The sequence below is a fragment of the Calidris pugnax genome, unplaced genomic scaffold, assembly GCF_001431845.1.
Source record: "Calidris pugnax isolate Ruff unplaced genomic scaffold, ASM143184v1 scaffold1131, whole genome shotgun sequence".
In the NCBI taxonomy this organism is placed as follows: domain Eukaryota; kingdom Metazoa; phylum Chordata; class Aves; order Charadriiformes; family Scolopacidae; genus Calidris; species Calidris pugnax.
In genome coordinates, this window is record NW_015091732.1 from 1 (window position 1) to 11,022 (window position 11,022).

The 11,022-nt window shown below is 53.0% G+C and overlaps 3 protein-coding genes across 3 annotated transcripts; all 3 read left to right on the plus strand.

Moving 5' to 3' along the window:
• Positions 1-2,478: 2,478 nt before the first annotated feature.
• LOC106900045 (feather beta keratin-like) lies at positions 2,479-3,244 on the plus strand. Its single transcript, XM_014962005.1, has one exon. It carries the CDS (start codon positions 2,479-2,481, stop codon positions 2,791-2,793), a length of 315 nt encoding a protein of 104 aa, XP_014817491.1. The 3' UTR covers positions 2,794-3,244.
• Positions 3,245-5,451: 2,207 nt separating this feature from the next.
• LOC106900043 (feather beta keratin-like) lies at positions 5,452-6,106 on the plus strand. Its single transcript, XM_014962003.1, has 2 exons — positions 5,452-5,486; positions 5,586-6,106. Exon 2 carries the CDS (start codon positions 5,606-5,608, stop codon positions 5,918-5,920), a length of 315 nt encoding a protein of 104 aa, XP_014817489.1. The 5' UTR covers positions 5,452-5,486; positions 5,586-5,605; the 3' UTR covers positions 5,921-6,106.
• Positions 6,107-8,565: 2,459 nt separating this feature from the next.
• LOC106900044 (feather beta keratin-like) lies at positions 8,566-9,340 on the plus strand. The gene has a single exon (XM_014962004.1). It carries the CDS (start codon positions 8,566-8,568, stop codon positions 8,878-8,880), a length of 315 nt encoding a protein of 104 aa, XP_014817490.1. The 3' UTR covers positions 8,881-9,340.
• The last annotated feature ends 1,682 nt before the right edge of the window (positions 9,341-11,022 follow it).

The window sequence follows — 11,022 nt, forward strand, 5'->3', positions numbered from 1 at the left end:
TGACTTTCTTACTCGCAGCTGGTAGGGTGTTGGGTTTTAGTTTGGGATGACAATGCCCTTGACAGCCCATCAATCCTTCTGGTTGTTGGTAAGCCCTCAAGACCTTTCCTGCTCCTCACACTGCCCCGAGAGCAAGTAGGCTGGGAAGGCACTAAAAGGTGGAAGGTGACACTGCTGGGAAAGATGATCCCAACGGAACAAAGGGATAGTCCATGCCATATGACCTCATGCTCCAGATAGAAAGCTGGGTGAAAAGAAAGAAGGGGAGGACGTTTGTGTTCATGATGTTGGTCTTCCAAAGTAAACACAAAATTTTGTGAAGAAGCCCTGCTTCCCTGGAGATGGCTGAACACCTGCCGCACGATTGGAAATAGTGAAGGAGTTCCTTGGTTTCCTTTGCTTGTGTGCACAGCTCTTTCTTTCGTTATTACTCTGTCTTTACCTCAACCCACAAATGTTCTCACTTTATACTCGGAATCCATTTCTCATCCCATCGTGGGGGGACTGAGTGACTGGCTGCGTGGACATAAATGCCAGAGGGGTATGAACCACGACACCTCCCAACCAGGATTCAGAGATATTGATGACATCTCCCTCGCGCAACTTTGCCTTCTGGCTGAAAAACCTCCCAGCTCTCTCAGCTTCTCCTCAGACGAAGGAGGCTTCCTTCTCTTCACAATCTTGGTGGCCCTGCACTCAACCCGCTCCACTACGTCCATCGCCTTCATAATCTCCCAGAATCCTTGAGTTGGGACAACACTTAAAAACCAGTCCAACTGTTCATCTGACACTAAGAAGTGCACCACTACACTGAGTCCCTCAGGGTCAAGACTATTCCTTTCTCCATTCCTCCAGAGACTGGGACTAAGTAACTCAGTCGCATCCCTGGGCAGCTTTGAGGCTACTCTTCCGCAAGCCTCTACTGTTCCTGGGGTTGTTGTGACCCAAGTGCAGAACCCAGCACTGAGCCTTTCTGATCCTCAGACCATTGCCCGTGATCCATTCATCCATCCTACCCTCAAGCATCCAACTGTTCATCTGACACTAAGAAGTGCACCACTACACTGAGTCCCTCAGGGTCAAGACTATTCCTTTCTCCATTCCTCCAGAGACTGGGACTAAGTAACTCAGTCGCATCCCTGGGCAGCTTTGAGGCTACTCTTCCGCAAGCCTCTACTGTTCCTGGGGTTGTTGGGACCCAAGTGCAGAACCCAGCACTCAGCCTTTCTGATCCTCAGACCACTGCCCGTGATCCATTCAGCCATCCTACCCTCAAGCAGACCAACACACCCACCCGCCTTGGTGTCCTCTCCCATCTTACTGAGCGTGCAATCAATCCCCTAGTCCAGATCGTTGGTAAAGATACTAAAAAGAACTGGACCCAGTACTCACACCTGGGGAACACCACTGGGGACCAGCAACAACCTGAATTTACCTCCATTCACTACAACTCTAGAGGCACAGCCATCCAGACAGTTCTTGAGCCACTCAAGACTACATCCATGAGAGCCATGAGCAGCAGCTTCTCCAGGAGAAGGATGTGGGAAACCATGTCAAGGGCTTTACTAAAGTCCAGGTTCACAGCATCCACAGCCTTTCCCTCATCCATCCACTCAGTGGGTCTCCTTATCATGAAGCAGGTTAGATTGGTCTGGCAGGACCTACCCCTCATAAAGCCATGCTGTCCTGTACGTGCCATGTCATGGCACTCAAGATGATCTGCTCCATAACCTCTCTAGGCACCAAGGTCAGACTGACAGACATTTCTTCAAATCAAAAACCTTACAAGAAATAGGAGCACCAAGATGACAAACATCCAAACACCTCCAAAGGACAGGTCATGCCTAAAGATAGGCCTGGAGACCTTTCAGCAAAGCAGGAAGAGAAAGAATGCGATGGAAGGAGCACTACCTCATGACCATCACACCATCAAAGCCCAGACCAGCCTGCCAGGGCTTTGACAAAATGAGGCTCCCTCTCCACATTGAACCCACAAACCACACCACACCAGTGCCAGGGGATGACTGCACCGGTGACACCCCACCTCTCCTACCCTTTGGCTGCATCTGCCAAATGCCCTGACACAGCATCCATGCAAATACTCCAAAAGACCTACAGTCCCTTGAAAGCTGCCGACAAGCCCAAGGGGACGCATCTTTACAAGGATGCCAAGAAAGTGGAGAATTGTTGGAAGAAAGACACACCCCACCTCATTGCTCACCAGGCTGTGGTATGAAAGAGCTGATTGCTGCCAAACGTGGACATGCGCAAAGCCTGTCCCGCCCCTCGCGGACCAGCATAAAAGCCGGCCCAGCGCCTCTCTCCCTCACACACTTCTCCTCACGCCTTCTCCTCCACCCTCAACAAGGTGAGCCTCAACCCCCTCACCCTCCTTCTCCTCACCCACACCGCCCCTCTCCTCCACCACCCTCCCCTTCCTCAACACCCTCTCTTCCAGGGACCCTCCACACCACACACATGGCCTGCTACGACCTCTGCCGCCCCTGCGGACCCACCCCGCTGGCCAACAGCTGCAACGAGCCCTGTGTCAGGCAGTGTGAGGCCTCCCGCGTCGTCATCCAGCCTCCCGCCGTGCAGGTCACCCTGCCAGGACCCATCCTCACCTCCCACCCCCAGAGCACCTTCGTCGGATCCTCCGCATCGGCTGCCGTGGGCAACGAACTCAGCGCCCAGGGAGTGCCCGTCTCCTCCGGTGGCTTTGGCTACGGCTTCGGCTACGGCTTGGGAGGCCTGGGTGGATGCTATGGCGGAAGAGGCCGCAACATCTGCTAAGGACATCGGCCACAACCTCTGAGACGAACCACTCGCACCATGGGAGCCACATCATGCATTGACGACACCCCTCAAGGCTTTTCTGGCACATGGGTTTGCTGTCCATGGCTCCCCATCACAAGGCACCAATCAAGGAAGCAGGAATGGGGCCACGCCAGGCTGCCTGGAAACATGGACCTCCTCCTCTTCTCTCACCTCCTTCTTTCCAGCGGCCCTTCTCCCATGTCCACTACTCTCAACTGCAACCACTTCCTGGCAAGGCAAAGTTCACCAGGGACCTCCATGTCTCCTTGCGCACTGCAGGCTGGAGATCCTCACTGCTCTGGCGAGATCCATATCATAGGAGGGCTCTTGCCCTCTTGCCTACCTGCAACTCAGACCGGCTCCCTTCCACTTGGCATTCCTACCTTTACACTCTTTGGTCTCAATAAACTTCTCCTGCATCCAAACCTTAGACTCTTGCAGTTTCTTTGGTTTTCAACGGGGGCTTAGAACAACAGTCTCTCCATACCGCTTCCAGACAAGTTTTCAGTATCTCCAGGGATCGAGTCTCCAACACCTCTCTGCACAACCTCTTCCACTCTTTGACCATCCTCACACTGACAAAGGGTTGCCTTCTCTTCCAAGGAAACTGCACCTCTTTTCAGCTTTCTCCATCCCACATTGCCCTGGCCACGCACACCCATGAGAAGACTCTGACTCCCCTCTCCTCATTCCCTCCGGCCATGGTTTCAGCTGGGATAGACTTCACTGTGTTACGAGCAGCTGGTAGTGTGATATGTTTTCAGATTCTCCTCCCCATCCCGCCATGAAGCTAGTGAGCATGGGACTACGGTGCTCTTAGTTGCAAGATGGTGTTTATACCATGATACCTCCCACCCAGGATTAAGAGACATTGATGACATCTCCCCTCTGCTGCCCTGCCTCCTGGTTAAACATCTCTCAGCTTCTCCCTCACATGAGGGATGGTCCACTCAATTCAGAGTCTTTGTGACCCTTCACATGACTTGTTCACTAAGTCCCTGGCCTTCCAAAAATCACAGAATGATGGAAGTTGTGTCGTGGTTTAACTCCAGCTGGCAAAAAGAACCCTGTGGCCACTCTCTCATTCCCCCACAGCTACAGAAGGTGGGGGGGAATTGGAAAAAAAAGGCAAAACTTGTGGGTTGAGATAAAGGCAGTTGAACAGAACAGCAAAGGAAAGAGGAAACCAAGAACAATAAAACTTACAGGGGAACGTACAAAACACGATTCAGGTACCACCACTCACCACCTGGACCCAAGAAAACCCCAGCCCCTTCCCAAGTTGTGATTTCGTAGCCCATCCCCTGGAGTCCACACCCAGCTCTACACTGGGCATGACATCACGTGGTATCAAATCCCTGTGTCCCGTTCCAGTTCCTTCTGAAAATTAAGCCTATCCCTGCCAGAATGAGGACAGGTTGGAAAAGACCCTTAAGATCCTCAAGTCATGCCCTTAACCCATCACGACCAAGTCCAGCAGGAAAACATGCCCCTAAGCACAACTTCTACACAGCTTTTCAGTATTTCCAGGGGTGATGAGCCACCACTTCCTCAGAAGCCTCTTCCAGTGCTTGACAGCCCTTTTTCTTCAGATCCAACCTCAATCTCCACTGGTGCCACTTGAGGTCCTCTCCTCTCGGCCTATCACTTGTTACCTGGGAAATGAAGAACGGCACACACCTTCTTACAACCTCCTTTCAGGGACATGTGGAGTGTGATAATGAGTCCCCTCAGACTTCTTGTTCTGCAAACTAAACAACCCCAGTTCCCTCAACCGCTCCTCAGAAGTCTCTTCCTCTGGATCCTTCACCAGATTCAATGCTCTTCCTTGGATTTGTCACGTTAAATTGTGATGGCCACAGGAAAAGGGAATGCTACGCCACGGCCAAGACAAGCTTTTGGGGAGCATGACCACCCTCCCAACAGCACAGGGCTTGGGAGCTCTGACCCGAGGCTGCCAGGACAATGTCCTGCTCTCAAAAACACCCCTCCTCTGCCTGCTTCAACTGCCTCCCACACAGGTGGCCCCAGGGGGTCACAAACCCAGACAGGAGCCTCCTTTCTCCCAGCTACAACCTTACAAACCAGAGGCACCAAGACACCCACAGAGAACACCCAACAGGAAAGGCCAGGCCCAAAGACAGGCTCAGCGAGGTGGGATCAAGGCAGGGAAGGACTGAGCAGGATGGAAGGGGCAGCGCCTCACGCCCGGATCCACCATCAAAGCCCTGACCAGCCTGCCAGGGCTGTGAGGAAATGGGGCACCTCTCCACAACGTACCCACAAACCACACCACACCAGTGCCAGGGGATGACTACAGTGAAGATGCTGATGACACCCCACCTCTCCTACGCTTTGGTCGTGTCTGCAGAGTGTGCTGACATACAGCACCCAGGCAAATCCTCCCAAATATGTTTTCTCAATTAAAAGCTGCCGCCCGGGCCAAGAGGACATGTCCTCAAGAGGAGGTCAAGAAACTGGAGAATTGTTGGAAGAAAGACACACCCCACCTCATTACTCACCAGGCTGTGGTGTGAAAGAGCTGATTGCTGCCAAACGTGGACATGCGCAAAGCCTGTCCCGCCCCTCGCGGACCAGCATAAAAGCCGGCCCAGCGCCTCTCTCCCTCACACACTTCTCCTCACGCCTTCTCCTCCACCCTCAACAAGGTGAGCCTCAACCCCCTCACCCTCCTTCTCCTCACCCACAACGCCCCTCTCCTCCAACACCCGCCGCCCCCTCCCCTTCCTCAACACCCTCTCTTCCAGGGACCCTCCACACCACACACATGGCCTGCTACGACCTCTGCCGCCCCTGCGGACCCACCCCGCTGGCCAACAGCTGCAACGAGCCCTGTGTCAGGCAGTGTGAGGCCTCCCGCGTCGTCATCCAGCCTCCCGCCGTGCAGGTCACCCTGCCAGGACCCATCCTCACCTCCCACCCCCAGAGCACCTTCGTCGGATCCTCCGCATCGGCTGCCGTGGGCAACGAACTCAGCGCCCAGGGAGTGCCCGTCTCCTCCGGTGGCTTTGGCTACGGCTTCGGCTACGGCTTGGGAGGCCTGGGTGGATGCTATGGCGGAAGAGGCTGCAACATCTGCTAAGGACATCGGCCACCACCTCTGACACCAACCACTCGCACCATGGAATCCACAGCACGGATTGACAACGCACCTCCCGGCTTTTCTGGAGCTCATGCTCACTCTACCTGCAACTCAGACCGGCTCCCTTCCACTTGGCATTCCTACCTTTACACTCTGTTCTCTCAATAAACTTCTCCTGCATCCAAACCTTAGATGTCTTGAATTTCTTTTTTCTCATGGAAGCGCTCCGAACAGCAGTTTCTCCATAACCATGTTCAGTCATATTTACAGTATCTGCAAGGATTGGGTCTCCAACACTTCTCTCAACAACCTGTTCAAGTCTATGACCACCCTCACAATTAAAAAACGGTTCCTTCTCTTCCAAGGAAACTGCACACCGTTTCAGCTTTCTCCATCTCCCATTGCCCTGGCCTTGGGCACCCATGAGAAGACTCTCACTTCCTTCTCCTCATTCCCTCCAGACATGGTTTCAGCTGGGATGCAGCTGACTTTTTTACTCACAGCTTGTAGGGGCTGTGTTTTGGATTTGGGATGAAAATGCTGTTGACATCCCAACAATGCTTCTGGTTGTTGGTAAGCCCTCAAGACCTTCCCTGCTCCTCACACCGCCCCAACACCAAGTAGGCTGGGAGGGCACAAAAAGATGGGAGGTGACACGGATGGGAAAGAGGACCCCAACTGACCAAAGGGATAGTCTATGCCGTACGACCTCATGCTCCAGATAGAAAGCTGGGTGAAAAAAAGAAGGGGAGGACGTTTGTGTTCATATGCTGGTCTTCCAATGTAAACACAAAATGTGAAGGAGCCCTGCTTCCCTGCCGCATGATTGGAAATAGTGAAGGAGTTTTTTGGTTTGCTTTGCTTGTGTGCACAGCTCTTTCTTTCGTTATTTCTCTGTCTTTATTATTTCAACCCACAAATGTTCTCACTTTTACTCAGAATCTATTTCTCATCCCATCGTAGCGGGACTGAGCGACCGGCTGCCTGCACCTAGTTGCCAGAGGGGTACGAACCACGACACCTCCCAACCAGGATTCAGAGATATTGATGACATCTCCCCCGCCCAACTTTGCCTTCTGGCTGAAAAAGCCTCCGAGCTCTCTCAGCTTCTCCTCAGACGAAGGATGCTTCCTTCTCTTCACAATCTTGGTGGCCCGGCACTCAACCCGCTCCACTACCTCCATGGCCTTCATAATCTCCCAGAATCCTTGAGTTGGGACAAGGGTCAAGACTATTCCTTTCTCCATTCCTCCAGAGACTGGGACTAAGTGACTCAGTCGCATCCCTGGGCAGCTTTGAGGCTACTCTTCCGCAAGCCTGTACTGTTCTTGGGGTTGTTGTGACCCAAGTGCAGAACCCAGCACTGAGCCTTTCTGATCCTCAGACCATTGACCGTGATCCATTCATCCATCCTACCCTCAAGCAGACCAACACACCCACCAACCTTGGTGTCCTCTCCCAACCTACTGAGGGTGCAATCAATCCCCTAGTCCAGATCGTTGGTAAAGATACTAAAAAGAACTGGACCCAGTTCTCAGGCCTGGGGAACACCACTGGTGACCAGCAACAACCTGAATTTACCTCCATTCACTACAACTCTAGAGGCACAGCCATCCAGACAGTTCTTCAGCCACTGAAGACTACGCCCATGAGAGCCATGAACAGCAGCTTCTCCAGGAGAAGGATGTGCAAAACCGTGTCAAGGGCTTTCCTGAACTCCAGGTTCACAACATCCACAGCCTTTCCCTCATCCATCGGCTCAGCGGGTCTAGTTATCAAGAAGCAGATTAAGTTGGTCAGGCAGGACCTACCCTTCATAAAGCCATGCTGACTGGGACTGACCACCTGGTTGTCCTGCACGTGACATGTCATGGCACTCAAGATGATCTCCTCCATAACCTCTCCAGGCACCAAGGTCAGACTGACAGACATTTTTCCAAATTAAAACCTTACAAGAAACAGGAGCACCAAGATGACAAACATCCAAACACCTCCTAAGGACAGGTCATGCCTAAAGATAGGCTTTGAGTGCTTTTAGCAAAGCAGGAAGAGAGCGAATGCGATGGAAGGAGCACCACCTCATGACCATCACACCATCAAAGCCCAGAGCAACCTGCCAGGGCTTTGACAAAATGAGGCTCCCCCTGCACAGTGCACCCACAAACCACACCACACCAGTGCCATGGGATGACTGCACTGGTGACACCCCACCTCTCCTAGGCTTTGCCTGCATCTGCCAAATGCCCTGACACAGCATCCATGCAAATACTCCAAAAGACCTACAGTCCCTTGAAAGCTGCCGACAAGCCCAAGGGGACGCGTCCTTACAAGGATGACAAGAAATTGGAGAATAGTTGGAAGAAAGACACACCCCACCTCATTACTCACCAGGCTGTGGTATGAAAGAGCTGATTGCTGCCAAACGTGGACATGCGCAAAGCCTGTCCCGCCCCTCGCGGACCAGCATAAAAGCCGGCCCAGCGCCTCTCTCCCTCACACACTTCTCCTCACGCCTTCTCCTCCACCCTCAACAAGGTGAGCCTCAACCCCCTCACCCTCCTTCTCCTCACCCACACCGCCCCTCTCCTCCACCACCCTCCCCTTCCTCAACACCCTCTCTTCCAGGGACCCTCCACACCACACACATGGCCTGCTACGACCTCTGCCGCCCCTGCGGACCCACCCCGCTGGCCAACAGCTGCAACGAGCCCTGTGTCAGGCAGTGTGAGGCCTCCCGCGTCGTCATCCAGCCTCCCGCCGTGCAGGTCACCCTGCCAGGACCCATCCTCACCTCCCACCCCCAGAGCACCTTCGTCGGATCCTCCGCATCGGCTGCCGTGGGCAACGAACTCAGCGCCCAGGGAGTGCCCGTCTCCTCCGGTGGCTTTGGCTACGGCTTTGGCTACGGCTTGGGAGGCCTGGGTGGATGCTATGGCGGAAGAGGCTGCAACATCTGCTAAGGACATCGCCCACAACCTCTGACACCAACCACTCCCACCATGGAATCCACGGCACGGATTGACAATGCACCTCCCGCCTTTTCTGGCACATGGGTTTCTTCTCCAGGGCTCTTCCTCTCAAGGTACCCAGCAAGGAAGCACCGAAGGGGCCGGCCTGCCCGCAGTGTCTGGAAACACGGACCATGGACCTACTCCTCTTCTCCCACCTCCTTCTTTCCAGCAACCCTTCACCTATATTCACTGCTCTCCACTGCAACCACTTCCTGACAAGGCAAAGCCCACCAGGGACCACCACTGGTCACCTCCCAATGTGGGGCTAGAAAACCTCAACACTCCGGCAACATCTATCTCACAGGAGGGCTCTTGCTCACCCTACCTCCAACTCAGACCGGCTCCCTTCCACTTGGCATTCCTGCCTTTACACTCTGTTCTCTCAATAAATTTCTCCTGCATCCAAACCTTAGATTCTTTCAGTTGCTTTTTTCTCAAAGCAGAGGCTCAGAACAGCAGTCTCTCCATAATCACATCCAGTCAGGTGTTCACTATCTCCAAGGATGGAGTCTCCAACACCTGTCCCCAGAACCTGTTCCACACTGTGAGCACGCTCACAATTCAAAAGGGTTGCCTTCTCTTCCAAGGAAACTGCATGTCTTTTGGCTTTCTCTTATCGCCCTGGTCTTGAGAACCCATGAGAAGACTCTGACTCCTCTCTCCTCATTCCCTCCAGATATGGTTTCAGCTGGGATGGAGATGACTTTCTTACTTGCAGCTGGTAGGGTGCTGGGTTTTGGATTTGGGATGACAATGCCCTTGACAGCCCATCAATCCTTCTGGTTGTTGGTAAGCCCTCAAGATATTTCCTGCTCCTCACACCACCCCAATACCAAGTAGGCTGGGAGGCAAATAAAGGTGGGACGTGACTCGGATGGGAAAGATGACCTCAAATAACCAAAGGGATAGGCCATGCCATACGACCTCATGCTCCAGATAGAAAGCTGGGGAAAGAGAAAGAAGTCGGAGGACGTTTCTGTTCATGATGTTGGTCTTCCAAAGGAAACACAAAATGTGAAGAAGCCCTGCTTCCCTGGAGATGGCTGAACACCTGCCGCATGATTGGAAATAGTGAAGGAGTTCCTTGGTTTCCTTTGCTTGTGTGCACAGCTCTTTCTTTCGTTATTACTCTGTCTTTATTATCTCAACCCACAAATGTTCTCACTTTTACTCGGAATCTATTTCTCATCCCATCGTAGCGGGACTGAGCGACCGGCTGCCTGCACCTAGTTGCCAGAGGGGTACGAACCACGACACCTCCCAACCAGGATTCAGAGATATTGATGACATCTCCCCCACGCAACTTCGCGTTCTGGCTGAAAAACCTCCCAGCTCTCTCAGCTTCTCCTCAGACGAAGGAGGCTTCCTTCTCTTCACAATCTTGGTGGCCCTGCACTCAACCCGCTCCTCTACCTCCATGGCCTTCATAATCTCCCAGAATCCTTGAGTTGGGACAACACTTAAGAACCACTCCAACTATTCATCTGACACTAAGAAGTGCACCACTACACTGAGTCCCTCAGGGTCAAGCCTATTCCTTTCTCCATTCCTCCAGAGACTGGGACTAAGTGACTCAGTCGCATCCCTGGGCAGCTTTGAGGCTACTCTTCCGCAAGCCTGTACTGTTCTTGGGGTTGTTGTGACCCAAGTGCAGAACCCACCACTGAGCCTTTCTGATCCTCATACCATTGCCCGTGATCCACTCATCCATTCTACCCTCAAGCAGACCAACACACCCACTCGCCTTGGTGTCCTCTCCCAACTTACTGAGTGTGCAATCAATCCCCTAGTCCAGATCGTTGGTAAAGATACTAAAAAGAACTGGACCCAGTACTCATGCCTGGGGAACACCACTGGTGACCAGCAACAACCTGAATTTACCTCCATTCACTACAACCCTATAGGCACAGCCATCCAGACAGTTCTTGAGCACTGAAGACTACGTCCATGAGAGCCACGAGCAGCAGCTTCTCCAGGAGAAGGATGTGCAAAACTGTGTCAAGGGCTTTCCTGAAGTCCAGGTTCACAACATCCACAGCAAACTTCCCTTCTCCATCCACTTAGTGGGTCTCCTTGTCATAGAAGGAGCTC

Bases quoted from the DNA above. Each gene is read 5' to 3' on its own strand.
- LOC106900045 (XM_014962005.1), top strand. From the start codon at position 2,479: ATGGCCTGCTACGACCTCTGCCGCCCCTGCGGACCCACCCCGCTGGCC.
- LOC106900043 (XM_014962003.1), top strand. From the start codon at position 5,606: ATGGCCTGCTACGACCTCTGCCGCCCCTGCGGACCCACCCCGCTGGCC.
- LOC106900044 (XM_014962004.1), top strand. From the start codon at position 8,566: ATGGCCTGCTACGACCTCTGCCGCCCCTGCGGACCCACCCCGCTGGCC.